The sequence below is a fragment of the Salmo salar genome, chromosome 09 (genome assembly GCF_965601325.2).
Source record: "Salmo salar chromosome 09, fSalSal1, whole genome shotgun sequence".
In the NCBI taxonomy this organism is placed as follows: Eukaryota; Metazoa; Chordata; class Actinopteri; order Salmoniformes; family Salmonidae; genus Salmo; species Salmo salar.
Window position 1 is genome coordinate 24,383,128 of NC_138299.1, and position 19,342 is coordinate 24,402,469.

General features: G+C 45.6%; 1 protein-coding gene across 5 annotated transcripts in view; it reads right to left on the bottom strand.

Moving 5' to 3' along the window:
- The window catches only part of unc79 (unc-79 homolog, NALCN channel complex subunit), a 53,837-nt gene extending 35,929 nt beyond the window's left edge, over positions 1-17,908 (bottom strand). For 2 of the 5 annotated variants that reach the window (XM_045723494.2, XM_045723493.2), the window contains exons 1-11: positions 17,634-17,894; positions 15,847-15,967; positions 11,086-11,399; positions 3,966-4,136; positions 3,631-3,726; positions 3,436-3,491; positions 3,002-3,131; positions 2,521-2,585; positions 1,593-1,681; positions 1,355-1,395; positions 1,123-1,151 (exon numbers count right to left, since the gene is read on the bottom strand). In XM_045723494.2, the coding sequence (XP_045579450.2) occupies positions 1,123-1,151; positions 1,355-1,395; positions 1,593-1,681; positions 2,521-2,585; positions 3,002-3,131; positions 3,436-3,491; positions 3,631-3,726; positions 3,966-4,136; positions 11,086-11,399; positions 15,847-15,967; positions 17,634-17,655 (1,134 nt within the window). In that variant the 5' untranslated portion in view covers positions 17,656-17,894. Of the gene's footprint in view, positions 1-1,122; positions 1,152-1,354; positions 1,396-1,592; positions 1,682-2,520; positions 2,586-3,001; positions 3,132-3,435; positions 3,492-3,630; positions 3,727-3,965; positions 4,137-11,085; positions 11,400-15,846; positions 15,968-17,633 lie in introns of all 5 variants that reach the window. The other 3 variants (XR_014378727.1, XM_045723495.2, XM_045723496.2) reach the window with 3 other exon arrangements.
- Positions 17,909-19,342: the final 1,434 nt, after the last annotated feature.

A 19,342-nucleotide genomic window follows, 5' to 3' on the forward strand; every position in this document is an offset into this window, starting at 1 on the left:
AACAAATAAACAACAATTTTGCTCAGAAAACTTGGGGAGCCAAATAAAATCACTTGCGGGTTGGGGAACACTGCACTACAGTATATCTTATACTGTAACTGCAGAGCACTGTGAAAGCAATCTCTATTCTAGCTGTAACTCTGACAAGCAATCACATCTCAGATAGAACAATGTGTGCTGATAATGAGAGAGCTGGCGTGGATCCAGGTAAGAGCTTTCTACAGTGGGACAAAGCCTATTGAAAAGGCTGTGTGAGGATTAAAACTACTGCTGGATGAACTAGATGTAGGACAGCTGTTTCCCATGACAACCCTGGGTAGCTGCTCAGCTTAGTCTTTTCTTTTTATTATACTTTTTTAACTCTGCATCGTTGTGAAGGGCTCATAAGCAAGCATTTCACGGTTAAGTCTACACCCGTAACATTTGATTTGATTTGATACACTACCTGACAGATTTGTGTGTCAGTCTCCGTGGGAACCAAGGGGGAACTTTTATGCCTTTGGACTGTGTTCCGGAACAAACATCATGCCCTGCCAGTTCCATTAAGACTGGACCATCCATTAGACAAGTAATGAACGGAGTGTTCGAGTGAATGGACTCTCCAAATGAAAGTGCACGGTCCTTAAACACTTCAGAGATAAATGTAATGGTCTGCTATATGAAATGTCGAAGTGCAAGTTGTAGCTTCTTTGGGCCCCGTTAGCCTGTAGCAGGCTAGAATAGTGTTTCTTTCTCCACCACTTAAAATGACACAAGTGGTTATCTCTCTCCTGTCCTCAAATCAGTTAAACAGCAGTTTTCACTGCTCATGGTTAAATGAACACTGGGTGGATGTTGGCATGAAGGGTGGATGTTGGCATATTTATACACAACCAGCAATGACATAGCAAGGGAGACACAGCCACAGTCCATGATTATGTAAGCAAAGCCATCCAACAGAGAAGTAACAAATACTAGCAAACAATTCTATTCACCAGTCTACTTCACTTGGTTCTCTAATATGAAGAAGAAAGGGGTACTCTTGTTTAGCCATGAGTTTTACCACTATGAATACTACATGAGCTGATGAGAGCACAAACACAAACACAAACACATATCAATGCACCAACGTTCATGTCTTACCTTCTTTTGACAAATAGCAGATATCTCAGCTGTAAAAATGAGGCCACAGAGGTATTCAATATAACATACAGACAGACAATGGGTTCACTCAGCCTAAATAACTCCCCTCTGATTGACTCTATTTTGGGGGTATTTTGAGGTACATGTGTGCGTGTATGTACTTGTATATGTGTGTGAGAGAGGGAGAGAGAGATGGCAACCTGAATGCTAATACTTGTTTGCTAACACTCACCTTGGGGCAAGAGCACATCAACAAGCCATTCTGAATGGTCTCTGTAAAGGTCACACGAATATGTAAATCAAATTATAGTTAGCTGAGAATACCTCAGTTGAAAATACACTTCCAGCAATGGAATTATGTAACCATGGTGATGCTTCTCCCTTGGGATAAAGACCAGAATAATGAAGCAGACAGCAGGTGATGTTTGGAATGGCATCTATGTGGAGAGAAAGAGGTTACAACAACATACCCTGCTATCCTTTGGCTGCACTCCTCACAGATGTATAGAGGAGGGGGCTTGTCTCCCAGTGCAACAGAGAGGGTGGGGTCGATGCACATCTATAGGGCGACAACAGACAGTTACAGAATCCAGATGGAATATACAGTAGTAGCAGGGATATCTAGCTGTAGGGGTCATAAGAAGTGTATACCACACCGTATTTCTCCACTGCTTGTGCCCTGACACGTGATAACACCTCAAACTCAAATAAATGTGTGTGTGTGTGTGTGTGTGTGTGTGTGTGTGTGTATAATGTCCCCTTTACCTGTCTCTGCAGCTGGCTGCATGCATATGGTTCTGTTCAGTTATCTATGATCTGTGCATGGCCCTGTATTAAGCTACAGTGCTTATGGCCTAGATGCTCAGATGGTGTTCTGTAATTTACTGCTCTCGCTTACAGGCGCCCTATCCTCAGGGGCGGCATGGGGTCATCGCTTCCAATTAGCCCCCCCAACACACACACACACACACACACACACACACACACACACACACACACACACACACACACACACACACACACACACACACCCTCTATAATCCTGGGTAATTGAAATCCGTCCCATGTCCCTACCCCTGTTCCTGTCTCTGCTCTACTTGTCCGTTTTTAGCACAGTTGAGCAGAGACAGGCTGAGCATAGCAAACAGGCCTTGAGTCGGGTGGCCACTGATATCATTACCCCACGGAACTACCACAGTGACTCAAGCAATCCCTGGCTCATTTAACATTGCGCTTACAGCAGCAAACACCAAGACGCTTTATCACACCATGGCAATCTGGCACATACTGTGTGTATTCACTTTATGTTTGTGTACACAATGGATGTTCTCATTGAGTATATTGGTCTTGTATGTGTTTTATATTGGCTACAGTGCACAGTAGTTACTCAGACATTACCTTGACAGCAGGTTTATTGATGGCATTGTGACACTCAATGTGTTGGCAATGGATGGGGTTCCAGGCTGTGGCAGGGGGAAATAGAATAGAGGGAAAGAAGGAAAGGGGAAAAGGTAGTGTGGGAGGAGGGTTAGACTGCTGCAACCTGAGATCTACAGATGTAGGATCTTATTTTGAGACAGTTTGCTACAGCAGGAAAATAATTCTGCTGCAACAGGAAATCTGAATTATTATGTGGATTAAAATTAATGGACATTTTTGTAGAGGATGATACATTTTTCTTAAAATCAAGTCTGAAATTTCAAAGTGGAAATTACAAACTTCAGAAGCCTTTTCAAACCTCAAATACACTATATGTTTTAAATGTCCTGTACGTCCTGTATTGCTGGAATGTTCTCCTGCAACAGGGTGATCAAATAAAAATCCTACACCTGTATTGCATACAAGCACAGCCTGACAGGCAGACCATAAGCAACCTCACCTGTGTATTGCAGTCCACTGTATTCACTGATGGCTCCTGGGGGCTTTAAGTTTGGCCAGTAATGAAAGAGCATCTGCACGGCTGGAGGCTTGACTTGGGATGGTCCGTACGATATAACATACAGCAGGTCCTGCCACAGCACAACACAGGCCATAGTGATGAGCTAATGTGTAAGACCGTCACAAAGCTTTTCACTGACACTTTCCATATCTACAGATGTAGGATCTTAATTTGAGCAAGTTTACTACAGCAGGTAAATAATCCTCCAGCAACAGAAAATGTAAATGATTATGTGGATTATAATTAATGGACATCACCCTGTTGCAGTTCTCCTTCTACAGGGTGATCAAATGAAGATCCTACATCTGTATGAGAGAGTTGTTTGGGCATCTAATCTATGTGAATTATGACACATTCAATTTGTGAACATATACCTTCCACACTTCCTGCTTGTGCTTCATAAGACACTCCAACAACTGACAGTGGTATACTGGAAACAAATAGACAAAGATTTAAGTCACGCAGGTGGCAGGTACAACACAGTATGAATCAAAAGACAGGCTGTGCTACATGACAGAAAAACTGTGACATACTGTACTGGTTGGGGATAACCTAAGTTACATGTTTACCTGGGTTGGAAGTGTACTGCATAGCAATCATTAGCATGGAGGAGGCAGAGAGATTGACATATGCTGGGACGCCCCCTTCTCTTCTAGTGGAACCCACTAAAAAAGGTCAGAAAAGAGAAGAAACAACCTAAACCTCATGAAGTAGTGCATACGGTAGGACACCAACCTGGCACTTCCTTTGATATGGTGATGCACATTGACATTTCTGCTAAAAACATATGACTACTCATATTAAATTATACTTATCCCACTTAATGACTTGTCTTGAATTCAACAAAGTGTTTTTTTTTCACATGCATGTAGATGGATGTTTGATACAGAGTGGCTGTACTCACATATAGCCATGGGGAGGAAAGAGGTGCTGAGGTACTCAATGATGTCTTTGTGAAGGAATGGGGGGAATGTAGCTAAAGTGGAGATCATAGTGTAGGGTAAAGTGCTGAGAATATCGTCACTGAGAAAGGGCAGGAGGCAAGTTGTTGTGTAAAATATGGACTGTCCAAGATCTGATGGGAGAAGGGAGAGCCAAAACGCACAAACACAGAGAGAGACAGAAATTCAATGAAATGTACATATTTTACAAAGTAAATGAAAAATATAGCATTAAAACTTAAAGAAAACACATAAATATATAGAATTTGTATAAATCAGATCTGTTCAGATATATGTGTATTTGAGTAAAACATAAAAAATAATCTGTGTTTTTGACTATTTTCAAATACACATCCCAAAACAAGTACTTTTAATTGAGTATTTGAATGGTTAATTTGTAAAAATCAAATAGACAACCAACTTGTATTTCAAAGTACTTTCATACCTTATTTCAAATACTATTTTCCAAATGGCTGGGTTAAATGCATGGGAGTATATTTGAGTGTATTTTCCAAATATGTTCCAATATTCAAATACTTCAAATAAATATGTATCTGAATACTTGTTTTGAAAAATATTGAAAAGTAATTAAAATACCTGAAATAGTATTTCAACCCAGGTTTGGTATAAAAACAATAACATCCCGAGAGAGCATTGTGAAACTGATGTTTACCCTCAGCAAAGGGTAGGGCTTTCCAGTCAAGAAGATAGGCTTTCATGAAACACTACTGTTGCAAACATTCTATATACTCAGATATACAGTTGAAGTTGGAAGTTTACATACACCTTAGCCAAATACATTTATACTCAGTTTTTCATAATTCCTGACATTTAATCCTAGTAAAAATTCCCTGTCTGTCACGACTTCCGCCGAAGTCGGCTCCTCTCCTTGCGGCGTTTGGCGGTCGACGTCACCGGCTTTCTAGCCATCGCCGCTCCATTTTTCATTTATCCATTTGTTTTGTCTTATTCCCTGCACACCTGGTTTTCATTCCCCAATCACACTACATGTATTTATTCCTCTGTTCCCCCTCATGTCTTTGTGTGAAATTGTTTGTGTGTTACGTGTTTTTGTACGCACTAGGCTTGCGTGCATTTTTTCCCCGTGTTATTTCACGAAGCCTGTTTGTATTGTTATACATTTGAGGTTTTGTGACTGTTTTGCGCGCTTTACACTTTGCCTTGTTGGCTGGAGGTTTTAAGACGCAGCTGCGTCCGTCTGTATCTCTCTCTTGCCGAAATAAAGTTTGGAGAAATGTCCTCTGGTCGGATGAAACTGTTTGGCCATAATGACCATCGTTATGTTTGGAGGAAAAAGGGGGAGGCTTGCATGCCGAAGAACACCATCCCAACCTTGAAGCACGGGGGTGGCAGCATCATGTTGTGGGGGTGCTTTGCTGCAAGAGGGACTGGTGCACTTCACAAAATAGATGGCATCATGAGGAAGGAGAATTATGTGGATATATTGAAGCAACATCTCAAGACATCAGTCAGGAAGTTAAAGCTTGGTCGCAAATGGGTCTTCCAAATAGACAATGACCCCAACCATGCTTCCAAAGTTGTGGCAAAATGGCTTAAGGACAACAAAGTCAAGGAATTGGAGTGGCCATCACGAAGCCCTGACCTCAATCCTATAGAAAATGTATGGGCAGAACTGAAAAAGTGTGTGCAAGCCTACAAACCTGACTCAGTTACACCAGCTCTGTCAGGAGGAATGGGCCAAAATTCACCCAACTTATTGTGGGAAGCTTGTGGAAGGCTACCCGAAACGTTTGACCCAAGTTAAAAACTTTAAAGGCAATGCTACCAAATACTAATTGAGTGTATGTAAACTTCTGACCCACTGGGAATGTGGTGAAAGAAATAGAAGCTGAAATAAATAATTCTCTACTATTATTCTGACATTTCACATTCTTAAAATAAAGTGGTGATCCTAACTGCCATAAAACAGGGCATTTTTACTAGGATTAAATGTCAGGAATTGTGAAAAACTGAGTTAAAATGTAGTTGGCTAAGGTGTATGTAAACTTCCGTCTTCAACTGTATTCACAGACTTGCTATTGACAGATTACTATTCCCTGGTGCAGTTAATAGATACACAACATATGCTAGCCATAGCAATTTAACCTTTAAATGGCTTTTTTGCAAATACATTTCCATTTTCAATGCATTTTTCCAATTTCACATTCTCATTTAAAAAGAGAAAGCAAACAGTTAATACATGTATACAGTACTACAGTATGTCTGTAAATTCCAGGTTATTCTAGGTTATCAATAAAGTGAGCTGTCTGTCACAACGTCCACAGAAGGTGGCGCCTCTCCCCAGTCAGGTGGCGCTCGGCAGTCGTCGTCGCCGGCCTACTAGCTGCCACCGATCTCTGTTTCTGTGTCATTTGGTGATGTCTGTTTAGGTTAGCACCTGTCCATCGCCTGGGTACAGCTATGGACCAGGTGTTGGCGCATCTAGAGAGCTGGGAGAGAGGGGCTCCCCCACCCACGCCAGCTCCGGTTCAATACCCTGCGCCCCTACCAGTGCTGACGGAGCCCAGCCACAGTGGCATTAAGATCGCGCCCCCCAGGGAGTTCGATGGGACGGCCGCTGGGTGTAAGGGGTTCCTACTCCAGCTGGAGCTATACCTAGCGACCGTCTGCCCCACACCCTCGGGAGAGGAGAGGGTTAGTATCCTCGTCTCGTGTCTCACGGGTAGAGCCCTAGAATGGGCCAACGCCGTCTGGGAGGGTCCAGACTCGGCTAAGGATGACTACCCGGAGTTCACCGGTGAGCGATTGTTCCACCTGAGACAGGAGACGAGGAGCACCCAGGACTTTGCGTTGGAGTTCCGGACCCTAGCCGCGGGAGCTGGGTGGAATGAGAGGGCCCTGATTGATCACTACCGCTGTAGCCTGAGAGAGGACGTCCGCCGGGAGCTGGCATGTCGGGACACCACCATCACCCTGGACCAGCTCATTGATCTGTCCATCAGGCTGGACAACCTGCTGGCTGCCCACGGGCGTTCCGGTCGGGGCCTTTTCGTTCCACCTCCCAGTCCTCCTGCTCCAACGCCCATGGAGATAGAGGGGGCTGCAGCTAGGAGGACCGGAGGCGGGGGCTTCTCCTGCGCCCACTGTGGTTGCAGAGGGCACACTGCCGACCGGTGCTGGAGAGGCTCGCCCGGGAGTTCAGAGGGCAGGCAGAGCACCACGTCGACACCCTAGGTGAGTCAGCACCAGACACACCCAGAGCCCCCTGTCGGCCACATGTATGCCTTAGTTTGTTTTCCTGAGTTCTCCCCTCACTCCCAGCATAAGGCGCTAGTTGATTCAGGCGCGACTGGGAGTTTTATGGACCGTGGGGTCGCCAATAAGTTAGGGATTCCCCTGGTTCAGCTGGACCAACCCTTCCCCGTGCACGCCCTAGACAGTCGACCACTTGGGTCGGGCCTGGTGAGGGAAGTCACTGTGCCACTGGTTATGGTGATGCGGGGGGGTCATGAGGAACGTATAAGCCTTTTTCTCATTGATTCCCCTGCGTTTCCGGTGGTAATGGGATTTCCCTGGCTGGCCACTCACAACCCTAAAATTTAGTGGAGACAGGGGGCTCTTAAGGGGTGGTCGAGGGAGTGCTCGGGCAGGTGTATAGGGGTTTCCATCGGTGCGACTACAGTGGAGAGTCCAGACCAAGTCTCTACCGTGCACATTCCCTCAGAATATGCCGATTTGGCAATCGCCTTCAGTAAAACGAAGGCGACTCAATTACCCCCTCATCGACGAGGAGATTGTGCGATAAACTTCCAGGCTAACGCTGCCCTTCCCAGGAGTCACGTGTATCCTCTGTCTCAGGAGGAGACAGCGGCTATGGAGACATATGTCACTGAGTCTTTGAGACAGGGATACATTCGGCCATCCAAATCACCTGTCTCCTTGAGCTTCTTTTTTGTGAAGAAGAAGGAGGCAGGTTTGCATCAGTGCATTGACTACAGAGGTCTAAATTCCATCACGGTGGGTTTCAGTAACCCACTACCTCTCATCGCTACGGCGGTGGAGTCATTTCACGGGACGCGCTTCTTCACAAAACTGGATCTCAGGAGCACGTATAACCTGGTGCATATCCGAGATGGGGACGAGTGGAAAACCGCATTCAGTACTACATCTGGCCATTATGAGTACCTCGTCATTCCGTATGGGTTGAAGAATGCTCCCGCCGTCTTCCAATCCTTTGTGGACAAGATTCTCCGGGACCTGCTTGGTCAGGGTGTGGTGGTGTACATCGATAACATTCTGATCTACTCCGCCACACGCGCCGCGCATGTGTATCTGGTGTGTAAAGTGCTTGGGCGACTGTTGGAGCATGACCTGTAGGTCAAGGCCGAGAAATGTGAGTTCTCCAAATGCGCCGTCTCTTTTCTGGGGTATCGCATTTCCACATCCGGAGTGGTGATGGAATGTGACCGCATTGCGGCCATGCGTAATTGGCCGACTCCGACCACGGTTAAGGAGGTGCAGCGGTTCTTAGGGTTTGCCAATTACTATCCGGGGCTTTGGGCAGGTGGCGGCTCCCATTACCTCACTGATGAAGGGGGGCCCGGTGCGGCTGCGGTGGTCGGCGGAGGCGGACAGAGCCTTTTGTAGGCTGAAGACTCTGTTTACCGACGCCCCAGTGCTGGCACCTCCGGACCCCTCTTTGCCATTCATAGTGGAGGTGGACGCGTCCGAGGTTGGGGTTTGAGCTATGCTGTCACAGTGTTCGGGCGTGCCCCCGAAGCTTCGCCCCTGTGCTTTCTTTTCTAAGAAGCTGAGTCCGGCGGAGCATAACTATGATGTGGGGGACAAGGAGTTGCTAGCCGTGGTCAGGGCCCTGAAGGTGTGGAGACATTGTCTTGAGGGGGCACAACACCCTTTTCTCATCTGGACTGATCACCGTAATCTGGAGTACATCCGGGCGGCGAGAAGACTGAAACCTCGCCAAGCCAGGTGGGCTATGTTTTTCACGAGATTTCAGTTCACCATCTCGTACATCCCAGGTTCCCGGAACATCAAGGCCGACGCACTGTCTCGTCTCCACGACACCGAGGAGTGGTCCATTGACCCCACTCCCATACTTCCAACCTCCTGTCTGGTGGCACCGGTGGTCTGGGAGGTGGATGCGGACATCGAGCAGGCGTTGCAACCAGAACCCACTCCACCTCAGTGTCCCGCGGGTCGGAAGTACGTCCCGCTCGGTGTCCGCGACGGACTGATCCGGTGGTCGCACACCCTACCCTCCTCGGGTCATCCAGGGATTGAACGGATGGTGCGGGGTCTTAGAAGGAAGTACTGGTGGCCCACTTTGGCTAAGGACGTGAGGCGCTATGTCTCTTCCTGTTCGGTGAGCACCCAGTGTAAGGCTCCTAGACACCTGCCTCGAGGGAAACTACAGCCCCTCCCTGTTCCACAGCAACCATGGTCCCACCTGTCGGTGGATTTCCTCACGGATCTCCCGCCGTCTCAGGGGAACACCACGATCCTGGTCGTTGTGGATCGGTTCTCGAAGTCCTGCCGTCTACTCCCTTTGCCCGGTCTTCCTACGGCCCTTCAGACCGCAGAGGCCCTGTTTACTCATGTCTTCCGGCACTACGGGGTGCCTGAGGACATCGTCTCTGATCGAGGTCTCCAGTTCACGTCCCGGGTGTGGAGGGCGTTCATGGAGAGACTGGGGGTTTCGGTCAGTTTGACTTCAGTTTGACTGCAGGTGGAGAGAATTAACCAGGATGTGGGCAGGTTTCTGCAGTCCTATTGCCAGGACCGGCCGGGAGAGTGGGCGAGGTTCGTGCCATGGGCCGAGATGGCGCAGAACTCTCTTCGCCACTCCTCTACTAACCTGTCGCCCTTTCAGGTGGTGTTGGGTTACCAGCCGGTCCTGGTGCCCTGGCATCAGAGCCAGACTGAGGCTCCTGCGGTGGAGGACTGGGTACAGCGCTCTGAGGAGACCTGGAGTGCCGTCCAGGAATCCCTTAAACGGGCTGTGGGACGGCACAAGGAGAGCGCTGACCGCCACCGCAGTGAGGCCCCCGTGTTTACCCCGGGGGACAGGGTCTGGCTCTCAACCTGGAACCTGCCCCTCCGCCTGCCCTGCCGGAAGTTGGGCCCGTGATTTGTGGGGCCGTTCAAAGTCCTGAGGAGAATAAACGAGGTGTGTTATAGGTTACAGCTCCCTTCATATTACCGTATTAACCCCTCATTTCATGTGTCTCTCCTCAGGCCAGTGGTAGCTGGTCCACTGCAGGACGCTGAGGTGCGGGAGGTCCCTCCGCCCCACATCGGGGGCGCCCCGGCGTACACAGTCCGGTCCATCTTGGACTCCAGGCGTCGGGTAGGGGGCCTGCAGTACCTCGTGGACTTGGAGGGGTACGGCCTGGAGGAGAGGTGCTGGGTACCGGTGGGGGACATCTTGGATCCATCGCTGTTGCGGGAATTCCACAGCCTCCATCCGGATCGCCCTGAGCCTGGCCCTCCGGGTCGTCCTCGAGGCCAGCGTCGGCGCACTGCGGGAGCCGCGCGTTGGGGGGGGTACTGTCACAACGTCCACAGAAGGTGGCACCTCTCCCCGGTCGGGCGGCGCTCGGCGGTCGTCGTCGCTGGCCTACTAGCTGCCACCGATCTCTGTTTCTGTGTCATTTGGTGATGTCTGTTTAGGTTAGCACCTGTTTTGTGTTAGGTCATTAGTGGGGTATTTAGTCTGTCTGTTTTAGTTGGGGTTTGTGCGGGATTATTTTTGTGTCGTCCTTTTAGTAGGTTGGGGATTTGTTTTTCCTCTGCCGCTGTCATTTTGGGCATTAGGGTTGCTGGGCTGCGTCCCGACTCTTTCTAGGATTCATTTTTCCTGTTGTTTGGAGTTTTGTTACCCTGCCTTGTTTTGGCTATTATGGACTTATTCATTAAACGTGTGTTTCACGCACCTCGGTCTCCTGCGCCTGACTTCACCCTCCTGCTATTTAGAGTGGTTCCTGACACTGTCAGGATCCAGCGTGTTCCCCATCACCCCATGCATGCCTTTAGATCTGGGGGGGGGGGGACACAGAGAACAAACACCCTGGCTTCACTCACCATGCTGACCGTGCTGCAGCAGGGGCACCAGGTCAAGCAGGGTAACGAGGGTCGCATAGAGCCCCTGATAGTCCAGAGAGGGGTACTCTGAGAGCTGAGCGTCCCGACTCTGCTGCCCCTGCCCCCCGCGGTCTGGCGGGGCATCACGCAGAACGCTGTAAAGGAGGGAGCGAGTAACTGTAGGGTTGATGGAACTGACTTGTGGTCTTAGAGATGGGGTGAGTGGGAATGGCACAGGAAAAAGACACATGGTCATAGGCACGGCCAAATTGGATGCTTCCTGGTTCTCCTTCCTGCCTGTGCGGGACAGAATGCTGCTCCGGGGGTGAGGGGGTAGGGGGGAGGGGGGAACAAGGGAAAAAAGAGACAACAAAGAAACAAAGAAACAGCACATTACATTGAAATGGCACTACAGAGACAGGGTAAATAGAAAAAAACTAACCCAGATAGACCCAACATAGGATGCAGTGTCTCTAATATTTCACTGAAGGCATGGGGAATTGTTCCCTGCTTTATCTGTTCAGTGTCATATAGAATAACTTACATTTTCTATTTCACTTTTTGTATATCTTTGTCTTCTAAAAACAAAAAATATAAACAGAAATGTTTGCAAAAACTGCAATGATCACTGCATCTCATGCGTATCTGGTGACAAGGAGCAAGAATGTAAAAAATGGCATGTTTTCAGTGGCAACCCCATACTTCTCCAAAGGGGAAACTGCAAATGGTTTCCCTCTATGGCTGCTATATTCCAATCAGATCAATTCAGCAACAGTCATACAGTGATGCCAATGGGCCATGATGTTTCTCAGGGATATATATCCTGTTTTGTGGGGCTGTCGTGAAGGATGGGAGCTACACCAAATCCTTTAGGAAAAATACAGAGGTGGCACTTTTGAAACATGCTTCAGCTAGTAATAAATATGTGTGTGAGGTTAGATAAGAATTCCTGGGTCACAGCACATGTTTATTGCACCAGAGAAATGTCTGTACGCATACATTATGATACTGTATCAGTATCATCAGGAGAAATAATGAGATCCAACAGGCATATGGATTCAAGTCTCTTAAATAATTGTAAGAAGTAATCTACGGTAGGGGAGAAACTATAATGACAAAGGAAGAGGTTGTTTCAAACGGGATGACCGGTAGCATTATGTTTGTGAGCTAATGTGGGATGGACGTTTGTGTTTTCTGTCCCCTGGCAAGGTGGAAATCGCACCATTTAGAGAGACGGAGAACTAGTTGGTTGGTTAGTGTGTGAGGATTCTAGCGGTGGGGAGGGGGGAAGGGGGGGGTGGAGAGCCCTTCTCTTTCACTAAACATTATGTAAAAAAACTAAGCTTTTCTATCAGTAAAATGATTTGGAGGTACTTAGCATGAGAGCACAGATTACAAATGCTGATGTATTGTTTTTGAAAGGTCATTCATAGAGATAGAGGTATAGCATTTCTAGAGGGGCAGTGAGTAAGGGGATTATAGTGTAGAAATACAGAATAGCCTACTATTACAACATTTTACAATATCAACATCATTTAACACTTCATTACTCTGACAATTCCCCTGAAAGTTATACTCCGCAAGAATTTGGATATGTTGGACAATTTTAAATACCAGTAACCAAAGTGTAAAAAACGTTAACGTTTTTCTCGGGGAGTTGGAATGGATAGTCAGTTTAACAATGGGGGGGTCAGCTTTATATCTTGTGGAGTATGACTTAATATCACTAACCCCTTTGCACATATCAAACTGCAGAATTCAATTGAACAAACCCACACACACACACACACACACACACACACACACACACACACACACACACACACACACACACACACACACACACACACACACACACACACACACACACACACACACACACACACACACACACACACACACAAACACGCACATAGACAAACCCACATACAGTACACAGACTCACGTTATGCACTCACAGTTAGACACACATCTCAGATCAGGTAAAACATACTACTCTTCCAATCAAAGCAACTCTATCTTCCAAATGTTTTCTCTAACTGTGGCAATGTGTTGTTGCTCTCAAGCATGAGTGAGCCACCGATTATAAGTAGCATTACTGTAATGACGCATTAGCTAGGGGATACAATACCGTAATAGCCCCTGTTTTTTGTGTCTCAAATAGCTAGATGTGAGATTTTTGATTTCCTTTGAGTGTGACTTGTTCATGCCAGGTTCAACATTCCATCATACTATGATACGTTACATTATCTGTTTTCAGTGTCAGACTGAATCTTGGTTCCTCACAGTCACTCTAATGAGCGATGGAATTTGGCATGGGTCAGGGCGACTGTGAATCCATGGCTCATTGATGCAGAGAGCTAGAGAGCTTGGCTGGTATGTGTTACTTTCTAGATGACTGGCTGGGAGGAAAATCTGGCAACTATATCATACTTGACTAATTTATAACATGTTACATAGCACCCCCTTGGGGTAAACCTCCTTAAATTGAGCCCATGGGTAGCCCCATCCCTTTAAACCAATACCGTCAATGTCTTACACTGATATCTTTCTATGCTGCAGAATTCATGAAATATTAATTTGGCCGCTCCATCCTCTGTCTGTGCAGGGTTCTTTCTTTTCAGGAACCTGACATATGCTTGTTCCAGTTTTCAAACCTCAGTGCACCCCAGGCCAATGAAACACAGGTGTTTGTTTGAATGTCTGAGAGTCTACTGAGCAGTGCAGAGTGGTTTCAATGTGGGAGGCATGGCTTGATGTGTGAGTTGGGAGGGAGGAGAGTTAGCTCAAGGAAAACACGAGACGAATGTTACAGTATCATACCAGCAGGATTCCCTTCACACCCCAACGATACTGCGCCTCACAGACACAATTGTCATTCGAGTTAACATGCTGCCACAACACAGGCTCATACAATCACAGCCCCCATCACGCTCCATCTGTGCCAAGGACAAATAGGAAGCCAGGCTTGTAACCACACACTCACAAGGACTGCTAGCTCTCTCAGCAAAGTCAGAAAGATCCAGGATACTTTACCAATGTTTGACTTGAAAATAATCAGAATCTGGCCACAGTAAAATGTATTTACAGTACACTACTACTGTATGTCCACTGTGTGATGAAATTAAAGGGATCGTCATAATCCCATCATTTTCATAAAAGTGGAACATGAAAGTTCTGTCTCCCTCATGCACATCCCTTTAGATAACTGTGCCTAATGATGATGATTTCTGTAGCCAATGATCAAAGCACAGCTCATTCTCACAGAGAGCTCTGCTCAAACTCAAAGCCTTAAATGTCACATACTGCTTATGGCCATAATGGCTGCCCTGGCTTCTTGACCTGTTCTGAGGGGACGTGTTGTTCCTTCCCATCCTCTGTCACAGCACATTGGGGACTTGTCAGACCCAAGGAACCAGAGGACCAGACCTCCCCTAGCCCCTCTGGGAGTGAGACTCCAGGACATCCCATGGACATGTACATCTAGAAAGCTAACACTGAACCTACGGAGGGGTTGAAATTGCCTATTTCTTTTTGTTCGTTTGTTTCTCAAATATAATACAAACCATACCCGGTATAATCAGCAAGATAACATAATTATTAACATTTATAACCTACTACTTTTAGACAACATCAACACAATTCAAATCTACCAAAATTGCCATTATTGGCTTGTCTCAATTTGAGCATACTATTCCAAACAGCCATGGCATGATAAGAGGGGGAACATGTTGTTGACTCTAACATGCTGTCCACACCACTCGCATCGCGTGCGCAAGCTTTGCAAAAATAAATGTACACATACATGTTATTCAATCATTGCACCCACACTGCTCGCGCGCCTCAGTGAGCGTCTGCGTGGCCAGGCGGTAAAAATGGAAATAGGTTCTATTTGTGACGCTCAATGCGCTGCAAGTCCGGCCTCTCCCATCTCCTCATTGGTTTTTAGGAGCATATACCCACGTGGGTGATTTGAAAGATGAACTGACGTCTACACTCCAGTCGGTTGTAATAATGCACCATAAAGTTGGTTGCCAACCGCCATATAAAGTCCAAAGAAGTAAAAAAGAAGACTGAGGAAGGAGGAAAGATAACGTGAAAGGAATTCGGTATATACTGTTTTATCTGTGGATTAATTGTCGGAGTAGAGGACCTTGTGCATTTCAGGTCAAATAACAACCCAATGTTTCTATCCCAGGACAAATTAGCTAGCAACAGCAAGCTAGCTAGCTAAATTGCCATAAATGTTTAATGCTTTTCGACCTGTCCCCAAATTAATATAATTGGTTCAGAGTTTGTTTTGATATTTCAACCTGCGTGTCTTGATCATCATGTCTGGTGTGGGGGTACAAAATCAACATGGCGCAATGGCGCACGCACGCGTCCAGTTTGGTCAGAATGTTACAGTGCAGTGATGAGATACTGTAGGATCATGGTCCTCATACAGCAACATGAAGCATATGGTATCACAAAGGCAGAGGATGGAGCAAGACAATTCCCTCTCTGAAAATTACCTGAGGGTTTTCAACTAGGATTCTTAAATGATGATGCACACTATAAAGTTACATTGTAGAATACCGTTTCCCATATTTCCACTTCTATCTTTTAATTCCAACTGACTTCCTACCAGCAGTAATACTGTCATGATGCTGTGCATGTATTAGAATTAGGCTTAACCCCAGTCACCTCTCCTCTGAAACTAAACATCAAATACTGTTACACTCCTTTACTTCACCTGTGGTTCCAGCGCAGGCTACTTACCTGAGCAGGGTTTGGGAAAAGTATTTCAATGTGTTTGCAATGTCTGTTCCGGAGGGCACGGGGTAAATATTGTGTTGCACGCGGTTGTGATACTCTTGCAAGTATCTTATCTTAGAGGCAACTAAACAAGATAAAGAGCAGAGTGACAAACATATGACATCTGATGAAGCCTTTATCAAATTGGGGGGGGGGGCAATGGGTTATGGTTGGTACAGTATAAGCCTGGTCATTGATATGCTGCCCCATAAGCATGGCAAAGGGCGAGGGTCTCTGTGGCACCTTCATTGTCTCTCTTTAAGTGGCCTTTGTGTTTGGCCAGCTAGGTCACAACCAGCCCTGGAATGGGTCGTTTTGGTGCCATTTTGTGACTCAGAGAGGAATAGTGGTTAACTTTCGCTGACCGGCAAATGACATGTCCCAAAAATAACAATAACACCCACAGGCTTTGTTTTTGTGTTTGTGTGTGTGTGTGTGTGTGTGTGTGTGTGTGTGTGTGTGTGTGTGTGTGTGTGTGTGTGTGTGTGTGTGTGTGTGTGTGTGTGTGTGTGTGTGTGTATGCGTGTGTGTGTGTGTGTGTATGCGTGTATGTATGCGTGTGTGTATGCGTGTGTATGTAAGTCAATTAGTGTGTTTAGGTTATCTACGTGGGTGTATGAGTGTGTTATTTTTTGCAAATTTCATAGCAATGAATGACTGCATTGCCAAAATAGGCTACCTTCAGACACACTTTGCAAAACCATAAATGTGAGCAAAGGTGTAACCTCATTCACAGGCTCACTTGCTAGAGACTGCTGGGTGGACGAGATTAGCAAAGGTGCAAAATCTGGACATCTACTGTCTCTAGTTTTTGCCTGCCAAAAAACAATTTCAGCTGTTGTTTTTAAGGGCTAAAATTTGTGAAACTTGTGCAAACTAATGTCCGACCAATTCAGTAATGTCTATGTACTGAAGGAAGGAGAAACAACACAAATCGTCTATAGGCTAGAGTTCAAATGGTGATTATTTCAATTTCTTGTGATGTTTACAATACATAGCCTACATGGGACCATAGAGTAGCCTATAGAACATTCTATTTTGCCCCAAACATGGCCACGTATATTTCAAGTCGATATTGAGCAGGCTTTATACCAAATAAATGTAGATGGGCCTATATTAACTTGTTTCTTCCAGTTATTATTATAGGCCTATTCGAAACCAAGTAACACATGCCTACTTGAGTAATGTTGAGTTCTCCAAGGTGTGTTGATTGACAACAACAACAAACCACCAATTGTTTATTACACTGTGCATTGATTCAGTTGATCAAATACAATGTAACCGCAGTATGCTCATCCACCTGTTTCAGAGTCAAATGACGAAGAAAAAAACTCGTCTCATATTATGTCAAGTAAGTAAAAGAACAAGCAAAGCAACCACATTACTGATCACCAATGCCACCATATTGTTTAGCGGAGCATTTGTGAAATCGACCTTGAAACCAATAACCTACATCTCTTTCCACGCACCAACCTTTCTTTCAACGTGTCAATCAAAAATGAAAGGTTAATATATATTATTATCTTTTCCCCATATCGTTGTGTTGACCACCGCCAGAAAATAGCGCATCCCCTTCACTAGCCCCTACCTAGAGCCATCATCTGCAGAGCGAGTACGTGTTGCAACCTGCCTTAGCAACCGCGGTATCATCACCAAGGACAGCTCCCCTCCTTTGCTTTCTTACTAGAAAATTACACCTAAAAATGGGTGGATAATGATATGTCAGGAACATTTTAAATAATGGTACTTACATTGCTCTGCTTTCGTAGACATTGTGGGAACACTTCACGAATCCTAAAACAAACACTGTCAAAAAAAAAAATTCTCCCCTACGGTGTTGTTCCCCCTCAGTCTTGAAAAAGTGAATAATCCCCCCTCGCTCACAGGCTCGCTCTGGTTGTACCACTGCTGCCATAAAAAGCATGTTAACAGAAATTGCATTCGATTGCATTGGCCTTGTAAATCCTTTAAATGCATGCGGGGTCTTTCATGGACATTTTTATAATTTGGGAATGTGTATGTCATTGTGCTGATAGAAAAGCCAGACCCAAATCAGCACATACCTTTCAAAATGGACTGGTCCGACTCTGACAAATTGTCATTCAAGAAAGTGATATTTAACACCCGACCCAACACGAAGCTGCTAATGCTCTTTTGCATCAGCTGAGATTCAAAGAGTGAGTTTCAAAGGTGGTGGTATACTTCTCGTTTTAAACTATAAGCTATATATCACTATTTTACATCATTTATAATCCAGATGGTTGTCAGAGATTTTGTAACTGTAATTTATAAAGAGCATCAGGGGTACCATTTTTAAACAATGTATTTTGACAGTATGCACAAAGACCATGTTTAGGTAGGATACTATCAAACTACCGTAGGCAATTTGAGAACCGCAGTAAGTAGTGGTGAAGGGAAATTGCTTCCTATAATTTTTTTTGCTTTTCCAAGTCTTTCCATTGTCACTGGGGAGTTATGGCAACTGACTATTTACAGTATGAGTCAAAAGTTTGGACACACCGAGTCATTCAAGGGTTTTTATTTATTTGTACTATTTTCTATATTGTAGAATAATAGTGAAGACATCAAAGTTTGATTTGATTTGATCAAACTATGAAATTACACATATGGAATCATGTAGTAAGCAAAAAAGTGTTAAACAAATCAAAATATATTTTATATTTTATATTCTTCAAAGTAGTCACCCTTTGCCTTGATGACAGCTTTGCACACTCTTGACATTCTCTCAACCAGCTTCATGAGGCAGTCACCTGGAATGCTTTTCCAAAAGTCTTGGAGTTCCCACATATGCTGAGCACTTGTTGGCTGCTTTTCCTTCACTCTGCGGTCCAACTCATCCCAAACCATCTCAATTGGGTTGAGGTCAGGTGATTGTGGAGGCCAGGTCATCTGATGCAGCACTCTCCTTGGTCAAATAGCCCTTACACAGCCTGGAGGTCATTGTCTTGTTGAAAACAAATGATAGTCCCACTAAGTGCAAACCAGATGGGATGGCATATCGCTGCAGAATGCTGTGGTAGCCATGCTGGTCAAGTGTGCCTTGAATTCTAAATAAATCACTGACAGTGTCACCAGCAAAGCACCCCCACACCATCACACCTCCTCCATGCTTTACAGTGGGTAATACACATTTCGGAGATCATCCATTCACTCACACTGCGTCTCACAAAGATATGGCGGTAATTCGACCATGAAGGCCTGATTCACATAGTCTCCTCTGAACAGTTGATGTTGAGATGTGTTTGTTACTTGAACTCTGTGAAGCATTTTTTGGGGCTGCAATTTCTGAGGCTGGTAACTGTAATGAACTTATCCTCTGCAGCAGAGGTAACTCTGGGTCTTCCTTTCCCGTGGCGGTCCTCATGAGAGCCAGTTTCATCATAGAGCTTGATGGTTTTTGCAACTGCACTTGAAGACACATTGAAAGTTCTTGAAAATG